We start from the raw sequence: 26,920 nt of genomic DNA, 5'->3' as shown, positions 1-26,920 counted from the left end.
GGGCCTGCCTGGGAGGAGTGTAGAGCTTCAAGAAGGAGACAAGACACAAGGAAACACACAGGAGAAACATGTAAAAGACTGTCACTTATGTGGACAGAGCCAAATATGTGTTTGTCTCATGCCCATCCACACACCAGGCAATCCAAGCAGCCATCGGAGTGGATGAGACCAGCCAGGGTCCCCCGAGGTGAGCTCCAAGTAACAGTGGGGAGGGGAGCGCCCTGGCAGAGAGAGGAGGCGGGGGAGACACTCTGGACGGGAAATGGCCTGTGTGGAGACACAGATGTGGCTGTGGCCAGGTCTGCATGCACTGGGAGGAGTTCACAACCGGGAGGGAAGGCCACAGACAGACGGAGCTTGGCTCTTTGGCCCTTACCTTGCCACCGCGGCTCCTCACTGAGGATTTTCTCTATCATGGCGTGGCTTGCGGCCACTGCTGACTGACCCTCGATACTCCCCTCAGATGCAGTCTGACCGTTCTGTAAAGCCTCCATAGCCTGGAGCTCCCTTGGAAGAGAACACAGAGAAGACATGGGAGGAGTGTTGAGCATGAGATGTTGCAAAACCAGATGAGAACATAGTCACCGCAGGGGGACATCCAATGAGTGACCGTGTCTGCCCCCTGCTTCTCCCTCTCCCGCCATTTGGCCTCCCCTGTAGGAAGGCCCCCAGCTTCTTCAGAGTTTCCTCCCTGCCCACCCCTGCTGGCTCAATTCAGCCCAGCCCTGTGCTTGGCCCACCTGATGTCATAGACAGGAGAGCGGAGGTCATGCGGCCCGTGAGCAAAGGCGCAGTGCAGGCCATTTTTGGTACAATTTCCTTTAGAATCAGTCTCATGGATGCAGATTCCAGTTTTGTAGTAGCGTAGGTGGTACCGCCGCTCAGTGTCCCCTGTGGTTCTATGCAGGAACGGGCACCTGAAAACAAAGGAGAACATGTTGCCTGCTTCTACCAGACTATGCATGCCCTAGTGTATCAGATCCCTTCTCTTAAACTCTCCAAGTGTCCCAGTGATCCAGAGAGATTAAGTCATTTTCCCCTATGATTCCACAATAGAATGTTGCAGAAATTAGACTTATCCTTAGTACTTCCTCAGCCCAGGATTCTTTTTCACAAATCAACCTGTTGCTTTTCCACTCCTTTGCTTGGTGATAATGCTCAGCCTTGCTTCCTGAGTTTTGTAAAATAATTGAAAATCAAAAAATAGAAAGGGAGCACAACTAAGTTCCTGCCTCAGTTTAATCCGATTCATGGTTTCTATTTGGCTGTTCTGTTTTTTTTATACTACTATCTAAATTAATCTGTCTCAGAATATGAGTTTCCTGAGGGCAGAGGCAATAAAACTCTCTTTTCTGGTCCCCAGCTTCTTGCCACATACCATCAAATGTACAGTAAATGCTTTGGGATAATGATGATAATGAAAACAAGGATAACCTTGGTGCCTTTCAGCCTGCTCAGCAAGTCCCACTACCCTGGCCTAGGGGATGAGAGAAGAAGAGTAAAGTCAAAGCAAGAGCCCTGTAAAGACAATGGTCCTCTTCCCAGCAGGAAAGAGCAGCAATAGTCGAATGATCTTAGAAATGTTGCTCCTCAGCCTGCTATCCCAGGGGCCTCCTGGTCAGCTTTGGGAACATCTGAACACAATTTCTTGTTGGAGTGTGGCTCCTTTATAAGCCATTCCCAAAGTGAAAAAGGACACTTACTCATCTCCTTCTGGACACAGGCCTGTGGTCTCATCATACTTGGTGCAGTAGATATCAGGGCTATAGTTGAAGGTACCGTCTCGGCGGCGGATGGACCTACGGCGGCGCTGGTTAACAAAGTGCCAGTGGAAGCAGGTGTAGGGCCGGTGCTGCGTACATTTGTGTTGCACAAAGAGCGGGCACTGTTCTGTTCGAAACTCCTTTAGGTACCTGAAGAGAAGGCACACAAAAGGTGGAGGAAGGGGAGAGTGTTTGGGGGATGGAGACCCATAGGCTTTAGCCTCTTATGCTCTCTCTGTCCCCAAATTAAGCTCTATTTTACATTTAAGAATCAAATATTAAACTCCTGGAAGTTTTCAATCTCTGGCTTCAGCCATGCTGGGACACAAGAAAGAGTCAGAGGTCCATGTTCAAACCTCTGTCCTGGACATCTTGCCAGAATTCCAAGGTCCTGAGACTTGGAGGGACACAGAATAAATCCTCTCCTTGAGTCAGAGGGAATAATAAATTATATTATTGTTATAATTAACAGTTAAAGATTTTGCCAAGTACTTTACACATAATATCTCATTTGATACAACAACCCTTTAAGATAAGCATTCTCCCCCATTTTATAGCTGGTGAAATAGGGTGAGAAAGAAGTTAAATGACTTGTCTAGGATCACACAACTTATAATTATCTGAGGCAAGGCTGGACCTTCTCACCAGGGCTTTCTCCACTTGTTGTTCCAGCAGCCATGGGCTAGTTTTCCCAGCAGCAGACTCAGACCAGCCAGACTGATTTTAACTAGGCCAATGTCCTGACTATCAATATTCCCTGACATGAAACAGGGAAGGAATAATTTAAAGCTGCTAATGTCCCACCAAAGAAATTGATCCTAGGGTCCAGAAGGATGTTAGAATTACAAAAGAGCCTCGAGCCAGGAACTCAGGCTGAGCTCAGGTGCCTCAAACTCTAGGCCTGATATCTGAGTAATTCCACAGAATGAAGGAGATAGACTCTTACCTGATTTCCCTGTACATGAATGGAGAAACAGGGTGAGCTGCTTGGTCTCATTAGTATTTCAAAGTATAATTTATGAGCATGCTGTGACAATGCCTGAATGTGGTCCTTTCCCTGTCTTTCTGGGATGTTTAACCACTCCCAAACTCTGCCTATTCCAAAGGCTCCCAACCCCTGCCCCATTTTCAGTCCTAGCATGAAATGTAAGGACCCCATGGCAGAGAAAAGAGACTTAGATCTGCTCCTGACTTTTCCAGACAAAGGAGAACAAAGAGTCAAAGGCTTCTGAAGGGAAACCGTTTCTGGTCTCCAGAAAGACTAGGAGGAGCTGTGACCACAGAGTATGTGCCCTTCCTTTGGACTACTAAGTGCTATTAATAACAGGCTTGCCTGGCAGGACTCCCTGAAGAGATATAAAAGACAGGTGATTATCCAGGTAAGTGGCCTGTAGGAGGAAAGTTTCACATCTGACTGCTTTGTTTAACTTCCCTCTTGAACAGGGAGGGTATGCTCTCCTTGCTGGCATCAATCAATCTCATATAACTATTCAGGTACTTGGATATTGGTGACACTCGTCACCAGCCTTTTCTTTTTAAGCCTCCTCCCACTTTTCATTTAGACACCTGCCCCACTTACTGCTGCCCCTGAGTTAGGAAGTATCGGCTTGTTCCTGTCTTAATTCTTCACCCTAGTGATGCAATTTCTCTTTTTGATGTCATCCTTTCAACAATCTCCCTCAAGCACACTTAGACCCACAGAGAAGAGGAACACCTAGTCTATTTATGGGTGATGTTTTTACTTTGCTGACAGTATATCCAGCAAATGTGAGTCCACATCGGGACCTTAGATCATAAGCTCCTTGAGGGAACAGCCTCCTAGAGGGCTGAGGGATTCTCTTAGCACAGTACCATATGTACAGCACAGTAGTCATAGCATGATAAAAGCTCTTAATAACAATGACAGTCAAAAACTTTTGGTTTCCCTTCTCCTCACTAGGCCTTATAGAGCACTAGACTCTCATGAAAAGTTCCAGGGGGGAAAAGGTTGAGAGAGCATTGAGTCTTACCTGGAGAGCTTAGAAATTGCACATCCTAACCCTTTAACTTAGGGAGAAGTCCTACAGCTAGCTAAGGAAAGCTGGGGCTAAATTGCTTCCACTGTGCTCTCCATACCACTGTCTCTTCTCTTAGAAGTTTTGTGGGAAAAAAGACCTTCAGGAAAAATGAAAGTCTACTTTAGAAGATGACGTGGAAAACAGCAACCTAGACTTCTCTGTTTTGATTATCTTGGGAACTCACAAAGAAGCTGAAAATTAGCCCTTGATGAAGACACTGGACCCAGCTTGAGAACATGACCCATGTGGCAAAACCACACCAGCTCTGAGGTTTGGAACTTTTCATAAAATCATCTGGTCCAATCAGAACCTGAAGCATGAATCCACAACTACAACACTGGCAACAAATAATCATTCATCCTCTGGTTGAAAACCTTCAGGGAAATGGTATTCACCTCCTAGAAAAGGCCATTTAATTTTGACCTAATTATTAGGAAGTTCCTTATATTCAGTCTATATATGCTTCCCTTAGGTCGGTCTTCTGCAGAGTAAAGCTAATCAGTCTTCTAGGTGTCAGTTTTTCTTCCACACAAGTCTCCTTTAGGCAAAAAAAAAAAAAAAAAAAATCCTCAATTTATATAATCAATACTCAGGACACTTTCAAGAACCTGATTAAACTGACTGCTTTGCAGCCCTCTTTGTAGTGGCCAGAAACTGGAAACTATGTGGATGCCCATCAATTGGAGAATGGCTGAATAAAGTGTGGTATATAAATATTATGGAATATTATTGTTCTGTAAGAGATGACCAGCAGGATGATTTCAGAAAGGGCTGGAAAGACTTACATGAACTGATGCTGAGTGAAATGAGCAGGACCAGGAGATCATGATATACTTCAACAATAATACTATATGATGATCAATTCTGATGGACCTGGCCCTCTTCAACAATGAGATGAACCAGATCAGTTACAACAGAGCAGTAAGGAACTGAACCAACTACACTCAGTGAAAGAACTCTGGGAGATGACTATGAACCACTACATAGAATTCCCAATCCCTCTATTTTTGTACACCTGAATATTTATTTCCTTCACAGGCTAATTGTACCCTATCTCAAAGTCCTATTCTTTTTGTATAGCAAAACAACTGTTTGGACAAGTATACATATATTGTACTTAATTTATACTTTAGCATATTTAACATGTATTGGTCAACCTGCCATGGGGGGGGGGGGAAGGAGGGGAAAAATTGGAACAAAAGGTTTGGCAATTGTCAATGCTGTAAAGTTACCCGTGCATAAAAAATAAAAATTAAAAAAATAAAAATAAAATAAATAAAATGACTGCCTTAGTCTGGATCAACTCTAGCTCATTAATTTCCTTCTAAAAACATGTTGCATGATTGCTTACTAGAAAGTATTTTTTAAATTTCTTACACCCTATAAGTACCAAGAGGAAGGTATGGACCACATTTTGTAAATGAGAATTAAATGTCAAGGTTGGAGGCAAAAACTAGTTTCAGAAATACCTATTCTTGGCCTTAACATAATCTCATTTTAAAAGTAAACTACATGCAAGTCTAAACTACTTTCTAGAATCAGTTTCCCTATATTCTCTTGCATTTGTTGTAGCTATGAGGAATATTACAGTCCACTGAGTTCAATCTCCTCATTTTACAATTGAGGAAATTGAGGCAATTAGTAATTCTTGTACTGGTAGAGCAATAAATTCACTGGCAAAAACTGTTCCACTCCCAGGATCTTATACACTGAAGTTATTACTCTAATCCCTAGTCCTATTCTCTATCTTATCACCTTCATCTATTTACCTGATTCTCTTTCTTTACCTTTCATTTCCCTCTCTTCTCCCATTTCATCATCTACTTCTTTCCTCCAACATCCCTGACCCCCCTTCAATAAGATATTCTCACATCACTTGTGCTTTTATCCATCTACTAGCCCCACCCTTGTGCCCCCAGCCCTGGGTCACCAATTCATTCTGCCTTCTCAGCTCTTACTCTGGAGCTGCTGAGCTATCCTGGAGGGAATAACAACTTCATGCTGAGACCACTATATATTGATACCACTGATCCTCAATTGGACCCCAGCCTTTTTATAACAATTTGTATATCAGTTTTAGGTTGTGATTCCTTGTTACACAGAAGTTACTCCCAAACTTCTCTTGCCTCCATGTAGTAGATAACTTGATATCCTAATTTACTTAGGATAATCCTAAACTCCTTTTCATTTCCTCTCATCCACATGTCAAAACATTTGTTCTCCTAGATCTTCTCATCCTTTCCTCGAAACTTTTTTTTTTTTAAATAATAGCTTCCTATTTTTCAAAATACAGGCAAAGAGAGTTTTCAACATTCACCCTTGCAAAACCTTGTGTTCCAAATTTTTCTCCCTCCTTCCTCCCTCCCTCTCTCCTAGACAGAAAGTAATTCAATATAGGTTAAATTCAATATGGGTTAAACATGTGCAATTCTTCTAAACATATTTCCACATTTATCATGCTGCACAAGAAAAATCAGATCAAAGGGAGGGAAATGAAAAGAAAAAAAAAAAACAAGTAAACAACGACAAAAAAGGTGAAAATACTATGCTTTGATCCATATTTAGTCACCATAGTTTTCTCTCTGGATACAGATTGCTCTTTTCACATCTCATTATTGAAGAGAGCCAAGTCAGTCACAGTTGATCATCGCATAATCTTTTTGTTGCTGGTTACAATGTTCTCTCAGTTCTACTCACTTCACTTAAGCATCAATTTGCCTTTCCTTTAAACTTGAGCATGAAATGGCTTATCTCTTTGTTGAGATTAGCTCCTCCAGTTGTAGGATCCCATCCTCTCCTCTTTCATCCTCTGGGCTGTTATTCCATCAATAATTCTCTGTCCTACCTCTCTCATTTTCAATCTATCCTTCTCTTATTACTTATCCTGTACTTATAAACACAATCATGTCTGCCCAACTCTTTTACTCTCTCTATTTATCATTCTAAATATTTTCTCAATACTGATGAATTTCTACTTGTTTAAATTCACAAAACTATTTTTTAACTCTAAGATTAGTGTTTAGTCTACCTCTGAAATTAATCTGGAAAAACTTTTCACATGTTACATAATGGTTCAAGCTGGATCTGAATAGAAGTCTTTAGCATCCTGACTCATAACCATATCCTGTGTAAAAAATATAAACTCCCTGAGGGCAGAGACTCTTGGTTTACCTTCCTACTTCAGGTTCCTAATAAAGAAGAAGTGTTGAACAAATGCTAGGGGGACTGAAATGAAGTGAATCTCTTAAGTGCTGTATTCAATAGCTTTTTCACAATCTTTTGTTTCCCTTTCCTTTTGGCAGCTTTCCACTGATGCTCAGTTTTCCTACACCCTCTCTATTTTCTAGATCCTGTTCTTTTCAGGTTCTCCTAACTATCCAAGCACTCCTTCTGAGCCACCAATTATATGTAACCATTCTATTTTATATAATTCTGTATTCTATTCTCTATACCCTTCCTCCTGAACTACCATTCTCCATTATCAAATGTTTATTGGGGGGCAGTTAGGTGGCGCAGTGGATAGAGCACCAGTTTTGAATTCAGGAGGACCAGAGTTCAAATCTGGTCTCAAGACACTTAACACTTCCTAGCTGTGTGACCCTGGGCAAGTTACTTAACCCCAGCTTTGGGGGGGGAAAAAGTTTATTGGACACTTCCTACTTGTTTGCATTTCATAATCAAAAATTACAAAACACAACTGATGCGTTTTCTAAGTCTTCTTTACACCAAACTTTTCTATTTCTCTTATAACTGCCATTATTACAATATGATAGATAAGGAAATGTGTTTAAAAGGATTATACATGTTTAACCTATATCATTCATATTGCTCACTGCTTTGGGGAGGAGAAATGTTAAGAGGGAAAAAAAATTTGGAACACAAAATCTTATAAAAATGAATGCTATTTCCAAAATATAGAGAGAATTGACTCTAATTTATAAGAAATCAAGTCATTCTCCAATTGATAAGTGGTCAAAGGATATGAACAATTCTCAGACGAAGAAATTGAAACTATTTCTATCTATATGAAAAGATGCTCCAAGTCATTATTAATCAGAGAAATACAAATTAAGACAACTCTAAGATACCACTACACACCTGTCAGATTGGCTAGAATGACAAGGAAAAATAATGCAGAGGGGATGTGGGAAAACAGGAACACTGATACATTGTTGGTGGAATTGTGAATACATCCAGCCGTTCTGGAGAATGATCTGGAACTATGCTCAAAAAGCTATCAAACTGTGCATACCTTTTGATCCAGCAGTGTTACTACTGGACTTATATCCCAAAGAAATACTAAAGAAGGGAAAGGGACCTGTATGTGCCAAAATGTTTATGGCAGCCTCTTTGTAGTGGCCAGAAACTAGAAACTGAGTGGATGCCCATCAATTGGAGAATGGCTGAATAAATTGTGGTATATGAATGTTATGGAATATTATTGTTCTGTAAGAAATGACCAGCAGGATGAATACAGAGAGGCTTGGAGAGACTTACATGAACTGATGCTGAGTGAAATGAGCAGGACCAGGAGATCATTATATACTTCAACAACAATAGTTTATGATCAATTCTGATGGACAGGACTATCTCCAACAATGAGATGAATCAAATCAGTTCCAATAGAGCAAGAATGAACTGAACCAGCTACACCCAGCGAAAGAACTCTGGGAGATGACTATGAACCACTACATAGAATTCCCAATCCCTCTATTTTTGTCCGCCTGCATTTTTTATTTCCTTCACAGGCTAATTGTACACTATTTCAAAGTCCAATTCTTTTTGTGCAGCAAAATAACTGTATGGACATGTAGACATATATTGTATTTAACATATACTTTAACATATTTAATATGTATTGGTCTACCTGCCATCTGGGGGAGGGGGTGGGAGGAAGGAGAGGAAAAATTCGAACAAAAGGTTTTGCAATTGTCAATGCTGAAAAATTACCCATGCATGTATCTTGTAAATAAAAAGCTATAATAAAAAAATGTTTTTTCTTAACTAAAAAAAAATAATAAAAATGAATGCTAGAAACTGTATATTTGGAAAAATAAAATACTGAGGGAAAAAAAAATGATTATTTTCCTGGTCACCAAGTTCACAATCTCCCTCTTCTTCATTCTTTCAAGCTTAATCAATTACAAAACCTTGTCTATCTCCATGACATCTCTTGTATGTCTCCTTTCATTCACACACTTACCACTGTATATTTCAGACTTCCACCATTTACAGCCTAGACTGTAGCAACAACCTTCAAGCTATACTACCTGCTTCCAGGTTCTCTCCTTTCTAATCCATCTTCCATGAAGCTGCCTAAATAATTAGCAAATGCTGAGGTCTAACCTGCTGCTCCCTTGGTCAAAGATCTTTGACTCATCATTGCCTCAAATCTAAAAACAGAATTCAATTTAGCACTTTAGGTTTTTCACAATTTGATTCTTACATACTTTTTTAATCTTCATATCACTATCCTTCAAGAAAGAATTCCAGCCAAAATGGACTAATGATCCTCGAATTCAACACTCCTTATCCTCTCTCCAGATAGCAGGATGTTTTCCAGAGCTGTAACATGTTTCTTCTTCATGTGTCTCCCAAGAATCTTGTCTTCTAAAATTCAGCTCAGCTACTACCTCCACATCAAACCCTTCCTTGATTTCCTCCCCATTTATTTGGTGTTTTTCCCCTTCATCAAATTACCTGGTATTATTATTTACATAAACCTCCTATAACCCCAAGAGCAGGAACTGTTTTCTCTTTGTATCCCTAGAGCCTAGAAGGTATCTTGCACATAACATGGTTAAGTGATTGTTAGTTGAATTGAATTGGGATAGTCAAAAGAGAATATTTGTCTCTTCCAGACCAAAAATTATAAGATTACCTAATCTTTTGTACCTTTAGTCAGAGGACAGAAAAATCCAAAACTTTCACTTAAAACTACAAATAACCCTTTCACCAACAACTATAACTAGGAACAAAATTGCTTGGGTTTCTTTCTCTCCTTTCCCTAATAATCTTAGGCAAGTGTATGGGGACAGGGGAATAGAAAAAGAACATTCCCTTTCCACCTTTCCCCCCACCAATAAAAAAGCAGGCTGGGTGGTTCATGATCATTTGGTCTGGATCATCAATTCTTCTATATACCAGAATTGGCTGTTTATTTTAAGGAATTCTCTAGTGGGAAATGCTGAAATCCACTTTAGAAACCAGAACTTTTCAGGAACTGCAGCAAAACTCCAGATTGTGTTTCAACAAGAGATAGTAATCATTCAAAAATTTTTCCTGTTCCAAAGGTCTTAAATCCCTGGGCCTGAGAAACTACAGATGATATCCATTTGCCAATTCAAATAACTACTCCAAATAGTCCTATAGGTCCTAAAAATACCTAGAAACCATCTTTAGAAAGCAGTTTTCTTTTCTCACCTCCAAGTTCTCCACACATTATTAAGGGATATGGGAATATTAGTACTCCACACCAAAGGTCACTGAGACCCAGAAGAATTTTAATAGTGTGATATTGACAAGCTTTCAGTGATTTGGGAAAAGTTAAGGTAAGATATGGCCAACATGGGAAAAATTTCGACCCAAAAGAGGTGGGAGAAGATGGACAAGGCAAGGGAACAAGTAGAAGAAGAATGGTGCTTTTCTGCTAGCAGTTAACTTCAAACCAAAACAAAGCAGTTATCTATACTTTAGCACAAAATTATTCACTTGTTATCCATTTTCTCCACATTGGTAAACTTTATTTTAGTAAGCTAAAATAATCTCCAGTTTTTGCTTCCCCAATTCTAAATTCAACTTGGAATTCAAATTTATATTTCCAATTTAATAGCAATCATCCTAAATAGGTCTCAATTATCTATGAAGTGTTAGGTTTTCTTTGTTAATATTCAGTGAGGTGATTTGAACCATCTTCAAGTGCAAGGGAATTCCCTAGTTCATTAATACAATGTGAATTAACTATGTTGATTGAGTCATACTTATATTGTCAATTAGCCTTTAAATTGAAGAATCAGTTTTTGAGATGAAAAGGATCCTCAAATCTCTATCTTACTAGGTTTTCCAAAAATCCTGTGTGTTGGATTGAAAGGGTAGAAGGCAGGGAAGAGGATATTTGTTGAAAGCTGTGAAATTTGAACAATGATAATTAGAAAGGGTTTTAGATATGGCTGAAATTGTAGAGTAGATTTAGTGTACTTCCACCCATTCCCCGGCTTTCTTTATCCTACACTACTAGATGTTCCTTGTGCACATCTAGTCACAAAATTATTTTGCTGAAAAATCATGCTCGAGTAAAGCCTGATTTCTGGCATTCAACCTGGCACCTCTACCTTTCTTGGCTTCTCTCATATTATTCTCCTACATTTAGAGCACTGCGGTCTCCAAGCTTTTTGGATCACATAGTCCATCAGGAAAAAGAAAACATTTCTTTGAGCATGAACCCTCAATCTATGTAGATTTATTTATAAATTATATGACATATACTGTTTTATTTTGTACATTATAAAACATACAGAAAATTAGAAATTGAGGATGAGATAAAGATGAAATAAACAATTTTTTAAAAATTTCCATATTAATGGCACCAAATCTTTTTGCTCTCACTAAAAATATAACATTTTTTAATGATAGCAATTTGATTGAATATGCTCTATTATTTTGGAAAATCTTGTTTTAAGCTTTTGTAATACTACAATTCAAAGATCAGGTTCTAAGTTCAAGTCCCCTCTCCCCTCCAAACTTGGTTTTATTAATGGTTGTCAAAGCTGAAAAAAACTGCCTCAGAGATATGAAGATACAAATGGAAGAGGTACATCATTGGCTACACTTATTAAATCGTGGCACTCATTTTTCAGTCTTATCCACTAATAAATTTCTATCTTCCACATATTAGGAGTTGAGGGGACAGACTCTGGAGGTCAGATCCTAGGTCGAGAATGTAGCTACAGAGAGGAAGAAAGGAGCAGTGGTAAGGCAGATGCAGAGATGCCCACATGGGTCCTGGTTTCATAGTAGTAGATCTTTCTTTGTTTCCACATGGCAGAGGGCAGAGTTTAGATGGGGGAAGATAGGAATTAGTGGGACTGTATATATGAGAAAACATTTTATGCTTAGCTACATATGTCCCAAGTTCACTGGCAGCAATCTTCGATGACTCCCAAAAGCTGTTGTGTCTGTTCCTCTGGACTCTTCTTGCTTCAGCTTCTACCAAATAGCTCAAGCCTCCCTTGTTCTCCTGGGGTGGGGGGGAGGGGTGGAAGTTGGGAGAGAGGAGAGAAAAGCCTTGGACAAGGGACTGTGGGAATCAGGTAATTCTGCCTTGGAAGTTTTCTTGCAAACACAAAACTCCTTGATTTAATGCAATTATACTTATACCAGGATAAGTAAGTTGACTGCCCTAGGCAGTGATGATGATAGAAATACCTTTCCGGTTTGAACTATCCAAGCAGAGGAAGGGGGTAGGGTGGGTGAAGAAAGCTGCTACACAGTCTGCCTAAAAGGATTCCCCAGGCAGTGCAGCACAACGGCAAGGGGAAGAGGCTGAAATGGGAAGGAGTTATGTGAGTGACCATCAAATGGATGGAGCAGTGGCAGGTGGTACACACACAGTGCCTCTCTCCAAATCTATTTTCTTCAAGCCCCCCAACAAATTGTCTTGCACACATCTACTTTGGAGACCACTGCTCTAGAGAGTACCTCAGCCAAACCAGACTACTCTAGTTGCCTAATACACCCTTATACTCTCCTGCTGCCTCTGTCTTTACTCATACCATTGTTTCCTTTTTGGGAATGTTTTCCTTCACCATATTTATCAAATTCATCCTTTATAATTCAACCCCAAAGCTAACTTCTACATTCTTCTCTGATCCTTTCCCCTCAAATCTCACATAATACTTTACATCTCCTCCATCTAGTAATATTGTTTTAGATTCAACTGTTGTTGACGACAAACTCCCTGAAGATAAGGAATATTTCTTAACTAAATTTTTTATCTCCAGCATTTAACAGAAAACTCTTAGGAGAGGGACTAGATATTTATTAAATTAATTTTTGTGGGGGAGTGAGGTAAAACAGCCAATTATTTTGAGAGCTCAAATACATAGTCTTTTTTTTTAATGTCCTTTATGATCAGTGATGCCAGAGTAAATCACTAACATAGCAGAAAAATGGAATAAAAATTTTTAAATACACACACACACACACACACACACACACACACACTCTTCTCCTTTAGTAAAAAAAAAAAAATTTAACTGATTTTTTTTTCTTTTAAAGTGCTTTCTTCACAATGATTAAAATAATTTCTAGCTATATGTCATCATCTATTCCCAATCTTTATATTTCTAAGACTGAGGTCCTAATGCTTCGGGCTTGGTACATACATGGGGAAGCCAACAAAAAATATCATCTCTCTAGTTCTGCTTCTTCCAAATAATTACTCCTGGAGATATATGAAAGACCATTAGGTGAACTACATCTTTTCCTCTGCCTAGGCTCGTTCTAAAAATAATCTAGGCATATAACTGAAAACTTAATAGGGAGACTACCCTAGATATGTTGCTAAAGAACAAATTGCTCCTTTAGAGATGAGATATATCTCATCTTGCAAATATGAAAAATTAAAATAAGTATAATTCTTAAATACATTGGAAAGTCCTTTTGTAGAACCTTGATCATAAAATTGTTATTGATCATATCTGAAGCTAGTAACACCTTTATTGAAAAAGTCTTAAATTTATATTATTACAATGGATGTAAAATTTGAAGTGATTCTTTAGAGCCAACTACCCGGGAGAAGTATCTGGTTTTTGGAGAACTGATATAAGAGGAAGGACTATAAAAAAGTATTATGTGAAATCCAAATATAAAAGGAGGGCTTAGGAGAGATGTACATTTAAATCTAATATTTTTTAAGAATTCACCAATAAGCAGAGAATTCATAATCAGGAACATGGACAGCAAATGAGACCACTTACTCAGAGCAACCAATTAAAAATGAGAACCACATCCTTATTTTCCAGAGTAGCTGAAGATGGACAAGAAGCACTTGTACAGTTGGCCAGAGATTCCTGATCAAAGTCTTGCACAAGCACTTTGAAAGAAGAAAGGCTCCAAATGGAAAGCACAAGTATATAGTATGAGATAAGATAATTCACAATACATTTACCCCTATCAAGCAATTATTATTTAGCATTATTACTATCCTTGAAAAAATTGAATTTGTTTTTTTTTTTTTAATTAAGATATATATACTCTATGATGAAACTGGAGAAAAAAAAGATGACCTATTCTCAAAAATTCCTTGTTGAATTTGTCATGACGTGATCCTATAATTAGCACCAAAGGAAAGAATGCAAGTAGATAACTATCATTAAAGGGTGTATTGGTATTGTCTATAGTTCTGAATGTTTATTAGTCAATATTCATTTTATTCAATGAGCATTCTTTCTACATCAAAATCTGTTCCTGAAAAGAAATTTAGAACAAGAGCTTATGGCACATTTATTGGTAAGGGAGAGGAAGAGGGGGAAAGTGTTGAGGAATTAGGAATTTAAAATTCCTTAATATCCAAGTACCATGAAATGTTTGCTTCTGAAAATATCTTGAAAAAATTATAAAACAATTACCCCAAAATCAAAGTAATTCACTATTTTTACTAGATATCTTCTTTAAAGTCTAAATAGTCTAAAATGTCTAATTTTTTTTTAAAAACACTGTTTTGTTTAAAACAGTTAAAAACATTACTGAAAATCATTCCTCATTTTTGAGTGATTAGCTGAGGAAGGATTTAACCCTAATTTTCCCAAGCTATTAGCATTATATTCACAACCATTTCCATGTATATTCTTTAAAAGTCCTTATATGTACTTACATACTTAACATACTTATATACACATATATACAAATACAAAAGAATAGAAATAATTCATGATCCACTAAAATAAGCCAATAACCAATTCTTAGCTCATCAAATAAATTGTGGCAATTGTTAAGCGTTCCAAGGAAAGGATTTCTGACTTAAGAGTAGAGACATTATTTGTGTAAGCCATTCCAATTTGATGCCTAATAACAGGTTGCAGAGATTTAGAACAATAAATCTAACATTAGAACTGAAAAGAACCTTAAGAATTATCTAGTCCAATTTTTAAATTCCAGGAAGTAAAATGACTTGTTGCAAATCAAACAACTAATTAACAATAGAGCCCAGACTGCAGTCCAGAGTTCTACTAAACTGATCAGAAAGCTGTGATGGACTCAAGATTACTCAGTACAATGAGTATTTTAAAGGAACTTATCAGTGTAGATGATCTTGACGGCGTCCTTTGAGCATGAGAGTTGAAGAGGGAATATAATGAGGGCTTAGGACTAGAGAAAACTTTCTTAGAAGCACAAAACTGTCTTGGAAATTTACAGCATAATATACAGAATATGCCCATTTTTGAAGGACTACATTTCTCTATCACTATAACAAATGAAACAGGCAGATGGGCTGCTCTGGTCCTAAAACTAGAAACAGTAGTGAAAAAAAGGTACACATGCTGGCAGTTTCTAAAACTTAGCCCACTTTTATCAGTCCCTTGTTTCATGGTATCAAGTTTGTGAAAAATCAATCTATTTGTTCTCAAATTTACAAATTAGCAACTTGATTCAACTGATGAGAGACTCCCCCCAAGTCACTAAGCACTATTTCAGCTCATGCAAGGTGTGACAAAATCCAACTTTGTATCTATTTTATTATATTTGGTTAATCAGATATATTGTTACATATACTTTATATGGTCTGTTGAAGGAAAAGATGTGTCTGGCCCAAGAAATACATCAATTTAAAATCCACTCCCAGCTTCTCAAATTAAATCAGCAAAGTTGATAGATAGTATGAGGAGAAAGGGAATTATTAGGGAAGTTGCAGTTACAGAGCAGTTCTGACAAGACCTGAAAAAAAAAAAAGTCTAATATAAGCAAGGGGATCACAACTCTGAATATGCCCATTTTTTAAGGATACATTTCTAAAGGTATTCAGTAGTGAAGCCAGGGAATTGTTTTGGTGTTGAGTTCCAGTAAAAACAATATTCTGACTGGAGCTGCTCAAAAGAAGAAATTTCAAGGGAGTAAGGTATAAAAGTATTCAAAGAAAAATTAAGTGTGGACAATTTGGGGCTAGAGGCTGATTATAGGTTAAAAAATAAAATAAAATCACCCTAGTTAAGCTAATAAATTCTCAGCTACAACAGAGAATTGAAAGACAAAGAGTAGTACCAAGCATCAGTGACAACTGGAGTTCAGGTTAAGACAGGACATTAAAGTATCTCTTGTGGATGAGCAGAAACATTTTAAGTATTATTTTGCATAATATAGTTGAGTATTTAATATTCATTTCACACACTAATTACTAAGCATTATTGACATACAAATGATTTACTTTTGTTTATAAAGTGTAACTATTTAATCTTGTTTATATCATCTCTGTGCACCTGGTTCACACCAATCCTGAAATACTAAAGTTGTTAAGTCACAACTATCACACACCTGGCACTTGTTAGCACCTGGCAGCAATTAAAGCAAATGTGTGTGCTTTAGTTAGATTGAGAAAAGATTTATAAGCCCCTCAAATCAATAAAATTACACCAAAGGAGAATCTATCAAACTTATCCTCCTTAACCATCTCTTTGAGCATGCTGATATATAAGTCAATAAGCAAGATATAAACCTGGTCCTTTTTCCTTCTGACTCCCACTCTTTAGGAGTCATGTTTAACAATTTATGCTGATCATATGTAATTTCAACTATTAACTGATTTTCATTATCATAAAGTGATTCAAAGATGAAGAACAGGGGGAAAAATAGGAGGAAGGGGAAGCAACATGTCAATAAACTCAAATCTGACTTGATGACAGATCTCCCAGGCCACAGTATCTTCTTTATCTCTTAATTAAATGAAAAGGGTCACATTACAGAGAATGCTATGAGATTTTTAAGATGCTAGACTCCTTTCCATCTTCTCCTTTTCATCAGTTCTTGACACTGCTGTCAAACTCTATAAACTGGCAAAGAAAAAAGGGGGGAAAGTTGAGGGATTTTAGAGACAGAGACAATGGTTCTGATTAGTTTTTTTAAACTTAAAATACTATAGCCACTAACTTCATCTTAAACAATACACATGGACCATTTTTAATGAATGCCCCAAATGTACCTTTAAAACAACTGAAAAAAGCAGTCTGCTGAGTATCCAGTAGGAGTGCAAACTTCCCCTTCAAACCCCAGGAGTAAATAAACACAATTCATTTTCAGCTAAGTATAGAGAAAAGACTAATTTTTTCTCTCTTAAGAGAAAGGACCAGAGACAATTTAGGTTTCATATACATGTCTGCTGTCCTCAGTCTTACTATGAACTGACATTTCATAACCAAAGAAAATCATAAAAATTTAGCACAATAGAAGCATTTTTCTAGAAAAGTAGGGGATACCATTGGTCAAAGGGATAAAGAAGGAGAAAGGCACAAATAAACCAGTTAGTATTTGTTGTCTTTCTAATCAAGTCAATGATATTGGGCTTTCGGCAGAATAATTAATAATTTAATTTTTAGAAGATGACTGCCTAGAGTAAGGGATATCTTCTGTAGTAGTAACAAAGTTAAGTGGCTACATGAAGACTGACTCCATGACATTTGGGCAAAGATCAGTCTTTACCTGATGGTTACTACATGTACACAATGAATCCCATATCACAAATAGAAAAGGAAAAAATTTAAAAGAATTGGTTTTAACTGTCTAAGATTATGATTTCAAAATACAAATGACCTCCTGATTGGGGAAATAACTTATCTTTGGACTAGTCCATAGCTCAGAATTATGTCTCTTCAAATGCATTCTTACATTAACCATCTTCAGATCTAAATTCTTTCCTGCCAAGAAAAACAACCTTTACCTAAGACCCTCAGTGGAAAGACTGCAACTGTGATTCACCCAGGCTCTCCCTATGGGTTTAATTCTCAAAGTGTGCTCATGGCTTCTAAGACACACAGGAAGGAGACCTCACCTTCAGGCATCAGGGTGTTGAAAGCGGGAGGAAGTAGGTCCACGAGGGTGTCTTGCTTTTGTGCACTTATCTGGGGCGCTACTTTCCAGAGAAGGAGCTCCTTTATAGAGTGTGCCCATGGTGGATTTCTCTAAGTTGTTCTGAGAGTTGTCCAGCTGCCCTCACCAATAAGTCACAGTCTTTTGAAGGTTGATAGAAACCATCAGCCAAAGCAGATGCATATGGATTGTGGGGAAGCCTTCTTTAGTATCTAACATAGCTGGATTAAAACAAAAAAACTTAACCATTAAGCAAATCTTGACTTTAATCATTAATTTAGATATAGCAGATATGTACTATTCTTAAGAACCTATTTTTCCTTAATATGGGCATTTAATTCCTATTAATAGGCACTGTGGGTATCTGACTAATAAGATCAAACTGAATTCTTAATTTATATCATGTAAGGAAGTTGCTTTCAAAATCAGTGATTGACCTCCATAATTCTTTATTAGCAACTTGACTCATCATCACTGAGGTGGTTAAATACTGGTTCTAAGATGACAAAGTTACTCAATGTGCAACAAGTTGTCCACCAAACAACAAACTTAGAATACAGCTGTAATTTGCAATAACATTTTAAAAGATATTTCCCAAGGAAACTGGATTTTCCCAAAACAAGATCAGATGCAATTAAGCAGAGCTCATGGCATTAATATAATAGGCACTTGCTAGCAAATTTGATTCATAGAATCCATCTATAGAATTACTGCTACACTATCCTCATTAAAAAAGTACCTGGGTGACATTCTTAAATGAAAATGGAGTCTGAGACAACATTTATTTTCTGGGTCCAATATGAAAAAATATCCAATGGCCAAAAATCACATTGAACTAGATTTCATTTTACTTTGCAGTTCAAAAGCACAATCAGTCTAATTGGGCTACATTTACAAAAATGAAATGCTCTTTGCATTACAAATACATGAAAGAACCCATCATTAAGTGTAGTTTTCACCACTTTTGAATGCCAAGATGATCTACAAGGCCAGAAACATAAATTGTTTTATAGCTTTCCAAATTAAAAACAAGAACAAACTTTTAACTATACAATTAAAATAACAAAATCCTTCATGAAGGAGATAAAGATAAACTTTGGATAAATTCTATAATTCCAAAAAACATTTCAATTACTTCACATTTTCATCTTATTCTTACTCCAATTCTCTAATATGCACTACCACAAGATGGATTTGTTTTGAATGAGTTTAAATTGTTTTACAGACCTGTCTGCACTTGCCCAATAAAAGACCAACTTTATAGTCAATCTAGCAAATCAGATGGGGGTGGGGGGTGGGAGTGGGGGAAGGGGACAGTTCCTGGTTGTGAAAGAGTATTATTATTGGTGCTCTTGGTAATTTACTGAGCACTGAAAGAAATATGTAAAATTATACACTGAAAAGAGTCAGAGATAATTCTAAAGACTTACATTTTCGTAAGCTATGTGCCCAAACTTTATTGGGATGTTTTTAGATGCTACATTAAAAACTCCCTCTAAAACAGGAATGAATGCTTATTAAATGCAGAGAAAAACAATTATTTTGCTGTAATCAAACATTTTAGCTAGGTTTATGAAGAAAGCTTATGCCTTAGCACAAGAACATACAAACCCTAGCAGCTAACCCCTTCCTACCCTCCCCAAAAGGCAATTCTAGGCAATTTTGCTTCTGTAGATACAAAGGGGATGTGTCACCGGTGCAGCTCCTTCAGGTAGCCTACACTTGGGAAGATGAGAGCTAATTTTACAGCACTCCTTCCTCTGTATCACTGCAATGAGATTTTCTTTTTTAAATGAAGCAGACAATAAAAAGTTTGGTCCATAGTCAAAAATTGGAATGGGCAAGCCTTGGGGATAGGACTAATCCAAAGTATCAAAGAAAATCCAAACAACAGGCTGAAAAGACAGGGATTTTTTTTCATACTGGAAACAAATCAGAAATCGTGATATGAGAAATGAAGTAAAAGCAGTCTCCAGTTTGAAATGTAAATGCTGCATCAAAACCATGGCATTCTTAGCTTTGTCGTCCCCCTCAAAAATTACACGCACACCCATGCATGATGCTCTCCCATGCCCAGTGTCACAGGACAGGAAAGGTTAAAGGTTGGAAGTCTAAATCTGATCTTGAAAATGATGACACCTGCTGAGCTCCTCTCTCTATTACTGGAGGCAGACTTATGAAAGGTGCCATGACTTCCAAAGATCTTCTCTGGCTCATTGAATCACATACCACCGAAGCACAGGATGCTCTGTTTTCAAAGACAATCGATCATCTGCTTTCAGTTACTGATTTGGACACACAGGCAGCAAAAAGACAACCTGATCCAATCAGTCTCAGCAGCACTTCAGAAGTTCACTCATTTACATTCACAGTGATTTGTAATATTTGATAACTTGTTTCAGTAGATAACTCCAAAAGCAAGCTCTGCTCTAACGATTAACGTCTTGCTGTTACTAGAACAGAAGCACAAGAGTGTGATCCCTCAGATTCCTCAAAATACATTCTGGGGTTCCGTATAGTCCACTGCAAAACGAAGTCCAAGCAACTAAAAATGATTTTCAAAAGCTCTAATTGCATGGGTTCAGCATATTTCTAAGGCAAAAGACTCCATTAAGATGGCTGGTTATCCCTCATTTGAATACTATTTTCTGGAACTCATCAAAGGTAAAGCCACTACCCTGCACTGGAGAGTCAGAGCTTGTAAACAAAAGGGGGCCTCCAGTTGGACTGAGAGGGTAAACAAAGGTGGCAGGGCTGGCACTCACAATGGCTCCAATTTAACACAAGTCTGGCCCTGTGATCAAAGCAGCAGCAATAGCTTCAGACCAAAGCACGGCATTTCCCAACAAAGACACCGCCACAGAGCCTGACAAACCGCTTCCCCGGTCCCTGACACACGTGTCCTTCCAACAGGCCCCGTCTCTGGAGCTGGGGAGTGAGCCAGGGCCCTCCTGCCTGGTTTGGTCCCTTCCCTTCCAAAGGTGCTTGCTCTCGGGCCTAGTCTGCAGCATGCCCCGCTGTGCAGTTGTTGAAGGCTCCGTTGCAAAGGCATCGGAATTTGCAACAAGCCTAGAGTCCAGCTTTGAATACTCCACTTACACAGGCAAAAAACCTCAGAAGCCCAAGGGGTCATGTCATATAAGTTTGGGACAACCATCACAACTTCAGGAGTGGGGGGAGGGGGAAATCAAATCTTCCTAGATGCTTCTAGAACCTCAGCTTTCTTTCCAAATCCGAGGAGGCCCCCCTCCCCCATCTGGCTAACTGCAGGGCATGGCTCGGCCTGTCCCCCTGCACCTAGAAACTGCCACCAATGTCTCTCAGCAGCTCATACTCCTGGGGCTGTGTTTTAGGGTCCTGGCTGTGAGAGAGCTGTGCATGTGCTTCACGTGGGTGTGGGTGCCACCTGAGGGTCCCACCTGGTGTCAACGTGACTGGGGGAGGGGCCAGGGCAAGTGCTCCACGAGGGTTTGTTTGCTTATGTGCATACTAGTTGCAAGGGGGGCAAGGCCCCCGCGGGGCTTGCATGCAGTTAGCTAGAGACGCTCCGGACTAAGGAGCATACAAGCTGCTAATGACTTACACGGGCCAGGCCCCCTAAGTGCATCTCTGAGCGTCGTGTTGCACTAAAGACCCAGGAATAGGGGGGGAAGAAGGGACTGTGTGGGGCCTGAAGGACTCGGGGGGCAGTTAGGCTTCGATGGCCAGGCCAGGCTCAAGCTGTGTGTCACCGCATCCCGCGCCCGAGCCAACCCCGCGGGGACTGCACCCAACTTTCCCGCCCTCTGGCCCGGCTGGTGGTTGGTGGCAGTTGGAGGCAGTTGGGACTGGCCCCATCAGGTTGGAACCGGTCTAGGCCCGGCCAGAAGAGGAGGGGGAGGGGGAGAAGGAGAAGAGGGTTGGGTAGAGGCCGCCTCGCGCTCTCCCTGCGCGCGTGACTCACGCTAGCCACTGACGTCAAGCGTGCGCGCGCGGCGGGGGGGCTCTACGTACGTGTAGTGCTGCGGTTTCTCGGGCTGCGCCTGCAGCACCTGGGCGGTGGCGGCCGGGGGCGCCGAGGAAGCCGCGGAGCCGCCAGGCCCGGGGCCCTTCGACATGGTCCTGTCTTCCTCCCTCTTCGCCGCTCCCCTTTTATTATTCAGTCTGCGCGGTCCGCGCCGAGAACTCAGTGCGCCTGCGTCGCGCCATGAGAACGTGAAGCACCCCCGTGAAGCCGGACGGACTGCTGGGAGTTGTGGTCGGTTACGCCTGCATAATCTTAGCTTGGATGAGGACTTTCAACGGAGGAAAGGACCACAACTCCCAGGCATACCGTGCGGCGACTGCCCCGGATGCTGAAGGGCCCAGGGTCGCTTCTGGGGATTGTAGTCCTAACCAGTGTCGATTTCTTGCCTGTGCATTTGAAGCTGTGGAGGGAAGGAATCTTTCCCTCGTAACCAGAGCCCCCCAAAGCAGGAGAGGTCGAGAACGGCATCATTGCTGAAGATATCCATGAAATAGATTATATAATAGGTCCCCAAATTCCACGAGCATTGTACAAGTGATAGAGAGTAAACAGGGGACGAATCATTTCGGTATTATTGGTATTATTGCACGTTATTAAGTTTAATTTTTTTTTTTTCCTATTCTGGGTTGTCCTGAAAATTTGAAAAGTACTCCAACCACACAAAGAACTAGAAAGAAGAGTTCTTTTCTTGATTGAGGTTGCCTAGTTTCCTCTGAATAATTGCTTCATTCTAGTTTATTTTTTTCTTACTGTTTTATTGATGCTCTTAAAAAAAAAAAAAAAAAAAAAAAACAGCTTTGTTGATTTCCACTGATTCTCTCCATTGTGACAGATGAGTGATGACATCTGAAAATGCATTTGCCTCAGACCCAGTCTCCAGTTCGTGATAGCTGCTGAGAAGCAGGAGGCCCTTTTCTCCATCACTTTTAATAAGTCATGATTGTTCTTCCTAAGAGAAAAGGGTTCTTTCCTTAATCTGGTGCAATTACAAATACCCATTTAAGAGTGGCAAGAAACCGGCACTAAGTGTCCAATCAGGGGCCAGTTGTACGTTTTTGATCTAAACCACACGGTTAACAAGCCTAACAAGTCCTAGATACTAGGGTGGTCCAGATCTTTGTTAATTTCATTAAGGTTTATGCCCAGATTAAATTCATTTATGATCTTAAGTATTCCAGATAGTTAATAAGTGACATCTAACTTGCTATCTTGAAGATTTTATAAACATGCGTTTATTGAAACATGCGTTTACTGAAAGACTTATTTTTGCCATGCTTTTTATTAGGTGTGACTTAGATTTGCCTTTTTTTTTATTGAATATATAGTGATTGACATTAAGGGAATAAACAGCCTGAATAATTTTAAGGAAATAGAACATTGGTCCCTTAAGTGATGCATGCATTTTCTTCATTACTCAACATAAACCCACAGGAGTTTCTCCTCCTTACTGAGGGAACCCCAAACAGATCAGTAGCCAAACTACTTCAGTATCTTGCATGAAGTCCTTAATTAATTTTTACTATTTAGAGCATTTGAAGTGGAATATTCAAAAATAACAAGGCTTAACTTAACGAGTTACCTCCATTATTTTAAAATTCACGGTAATTGTTAATTGCCTTACCTATAAAAACGAGATATTGCACTAGATGAACTTAAAAGGCCCTTCCAAATCAAAATTTGATTTGATTAGTGACCCAAAGTCCCTAGTCATTTTGTTGGCAAGAAGGAACAGCATAAGATCGCTCCATCCAATTTGAAATTTAACTGCACACCATAAATTTCCAAAGCAGTGTTCCAGAGCTATTTAGATAGATCTATTGGTGCTGATATTTTTGAAACTCTTTCCATTTGAATGAAAATTTTCTTTTTATTTTGAACTTGGCAAACATTAAACAAACGAATATCTCAGTGTTCAAAAAGGAGAAAAAAGATTATGAAATTGTGAACTCCCATTGCATAGTTTGTTTTTCTTAGAGTATATTTATATTTGTTTTTTAAAGTACATATTAAACTTAACACTATAATATCAAAATTGTCTGGCTTGTTTGTGTTCTTTCTGAATTTCCTTATACTATTTTCTATGTATTTTGTTAATTTTACAAACCTTTTACCTTTTTTGCATCTTACAATCCACCAACTCCCCATCAGTCTCCTACCCAATCCTCCAAACATAACAAAATATCGTGGTCAAGCAAAACAAATTCACATGTTGACCATGTCTGAAAATGTGCACCTCTAGTTTTTCACTTTTCTGCCTAGAGGTAGGAAGTATATTTACTCATCAATTACCTTCCAAATTTCCTATGTCACTTTCCCTCATTTTTCATCTCTTAAGAATATTTTCTTTAAAAATACTGAATGAAGGATTGTTAGATAAGAGTGATAATCTGCCTCAGATTGTTATTTATATATACAATACTTTGTGATAACTAAATTGGCCCCATAATTCACAAATTCCTTTCTTGTGTTTAGCAGAACTGGAAGAAAAAAAAAAAGTGACTATAGAATTCTTAGCGCTAAGGGTATGGGAATAATAGTGTGATTCAATCATCTAGAAAAAGCCTTGGACACAAAGACCTTTAACTCAAGAGGCCCAGTCCAATTCTAGTTCCTTATTTACATAAAAAGGAATTGCCTAGGTATTTCCCTAATTGCATCTCAGTGTTTTTTTTGTTTTTGTTTTTGTTTTTTAAACTATTTAGTCTAAAGAATCACAAATAACCCTCTATCCCTTCCTCCCCTCTTCTCCGGCCCCAGTCTATCTTTACATGGCCACTGAGACTAAGCAAAAAAGCTTTTTGTCCTCTATGGGCCTGACTATAAATGACGAAGAAATATCAATATGTCACTTGTTTTGAAACTGAAGCTTTGCTTATAGCAGCATTATTTTTTTAATCACTTTGTGGGAGGCAGATATAATATTGAAGGCAGGAATACCCAAGTCCAAGTCCTGAATTTAGCACATGCATTGTGACCTGGGCCAGCCACTTAACTTCTCTCAGTGCTCCAGGCAAATTCTTTAAAATTATGTAAGTTGCAGAGGTTTTGACCAAGCTGGCTGAAGAAGGTTCTTCATATTACATTTCTCATCACTAATGAAATCCCAAATTCCGTCCCCATCTATTCTGCAGGATAATTCTAAATATGTTGTATGAAAGTCTGGTAATTAAACATTTATTGTGATATAAATGTGTATGTAGGTAAACAGAGAAGAATGGACTTTACAAAAAGGAGAGGAGAGCTTGGGAGATATTGATAATGGCAATGATACATACTTACAAGCCCTTTTGTGTGGCAAAGGCTGAATTATTTCTGTGAATATACTATAATTCTCCTTTGATACTAATGATAAATATTTTATTCATCCCATTTTATTTTTTCAGAGGCATTTGGGGCTAAGTAACTTGCCCAGTAAGTGATTTCAGCACCTCTGCTCTTAGCTGCTCCTATCCCAGTTACATTTAATATTTTCATTTAGTAGCAATGAGAAGCTCTGAACAGGAACTATAAATTAGAACATTCAGAGTTTCTGTGTTTCAGTTTCTTTTCCTGGTTGCCTGGCTGACAGTAGGGGAATAACTGTTATTCACATTTTGGTATTTTGTATTCAAGCCTTATTCTTTTTTTTTTTTTTTTTTCAAGAACTACTTCACTACTTTATTTTTTTGTTTGAGAATTTTCATTTATAATTTTTTTCACAGTATATATGCATGAGTAATTTTTTTTATAATATTATCCCTTGTATTCATTTTTCCAAATTATCCCCTCCCTCCCTCTACTCTCTCCCCTTGATGACAGGCAATCCCATACATTTTACATATGTTACAATATAACCTAGATATAATATATGTGTGTAAATACCATTTTCTTGTTGCACATTAAGTATTAGATTCCGAAGGTATAAGTAGCCTGGGTAGATAGACAGTAGTGCTAACAATTTACATTCACTTCCCAGTGTTTCTTCTCTGGGTGTAGCTACCTCTGTCCATCATTGATCAACTGGAAGTGAGTTGGATCTTCTTTATGTTGAAGATTTCCACTTCCATCAGAATACATCCTCATACAGTATTGTTGTTGAAGTGTACAGTGATCTTCTGGTTCTGCTCATTTCACTCAGCATCAGTTCATGTAAGTCTCTCCAAGCCTCTCTGTATTCCTCCTGCTGGTCATTTCTTATAGAGCAATAATATTCCATAATCTTCATATACCACAATTTACCCAACCATTCTCCAATTGATGGACATCTATTCATCTTCCAGTTTCTAGACACTATGAAAAGAGCTGCCACAAACATTTTGGCACATACAGGTCCCTTTCCCCTTCTCAGTATTTCTTTGGGATATAAGCCCAATAGCAGCAATGCTGGATCAAAGGGTATGCACAGTTTGATAACTTTTTGGGTTCAAGCCTTATTCTTAAGGAAGATTAAATATCATAATTCACCCAAGATATTAATTTAGGCAAAGAACCAATAATAAACTTTTTTTCTTTGTCAAATCAGTAAGAATTTTAGAACATACTGTATAATGTGCTAAGCATTATGGTAGGCATTAGAGATACAAAGATTAAAAAGAAAATACTTCCTTTCATAAAAGACCTTGCATTCTATTGGGGAAAATAGCATAAAAGTATAAAAAGTATAACAGATCTCCTGATCCAGAAGACTGGAGTATTCTCTTATATTAAGGTATATGGACTGACCCTTGTCAGGAGTCTGAAGGAGAAGAGTTAAGCTTTTTCTCATTTGTTTCTGGCTCTAGCTAGGGCATAATTGGGCTCATCATCCTGCTAAGAGTCATCCTCCTTTGAAGAGCTGTAATTACATTTTAGCATTTCCTCTACCTCATCCCTTCCCAGACTTTTGAAGTAGCCATCAGTCTAGAAAAATCCATCTTTCAAATCGTAGTCACCTGTGATTGGCGGGAGGAAAGATAAACAGCAGAAGACACAGTTGAGACCTCGAAAGCTGGTCTTCAATTGCCTAAAAGACATGCTTTATGTGCCATAACACCAGGAAG

The 26,920-nt window shown here is 38.7% G+C and overlaps 1 protein-coding gene across 5 annotated transcripts in view; it reads right to left on the bottom strand.

Annotated features, from left to right (window-relative positions):
- Window positions 1–23,928, bottom strand: part of UNK (unk zinc finger) — a 38,932-nt gene extending 15,004 nt beyond the window's left edge. For 3 of the 5 annotated variants that reach the window (XM_074265158.1, XM_074265159.1, XM_074265160.1), the window contains exons 1-4: window positions 21,890–23,928; window positions 1,704–1,913; window positions 741–917; window positions 377–507 (exon numbers count right to left, since the gene is read on the bottom strand). In XM_074265158.1, the coding sequence (XP_074121259.1) occupies window positions 377–507; window positions 741–917; window positions 1,704–1,913; window positions 21,890–21,993 (622 nt within the window). In that variant the 5' untranslated portion in view covers window positions 21,994–23,928. Of the gene's footprint in view, window positions 1–376; window positions 508–740; window positions 918–1,703; window positions 1,914–4,215; window positions 4,359–17,858; window positions 18,118–21,479; window positions 21,868–21,889 lie in introns of those variants that run through there. The other 2 variants (XM_074265161.1, XM_074265162.1) reach the window with 2 other exon arrangements.
- Between the last annotated feature and the right edge of the window lie 2,992 nt (window positions 23,929–26,920).

The sequence above is a fragment of the Sminthopsis crassicaudata genome, chromosome 4 (assembly GCF_048593235.1).
Source record: "Sminthopsis crassicaudata isolate SCR6 chromosome 4, ASM4859323v1, whole genome shotgun sequence".
Classification (NCBI taxonomy): domain Eukaryota; kingdom Metazoa; phylum Chordata; class Mammalia; order Dasyuromorphia; family Dasyuridae; genus Sminthopsis; species Sminthopsis crassicaudata.
Note: the sequence above shows the minus strand (reverse complement) of the source record. Positions and strands in the feature narration are given on the sequence as shown.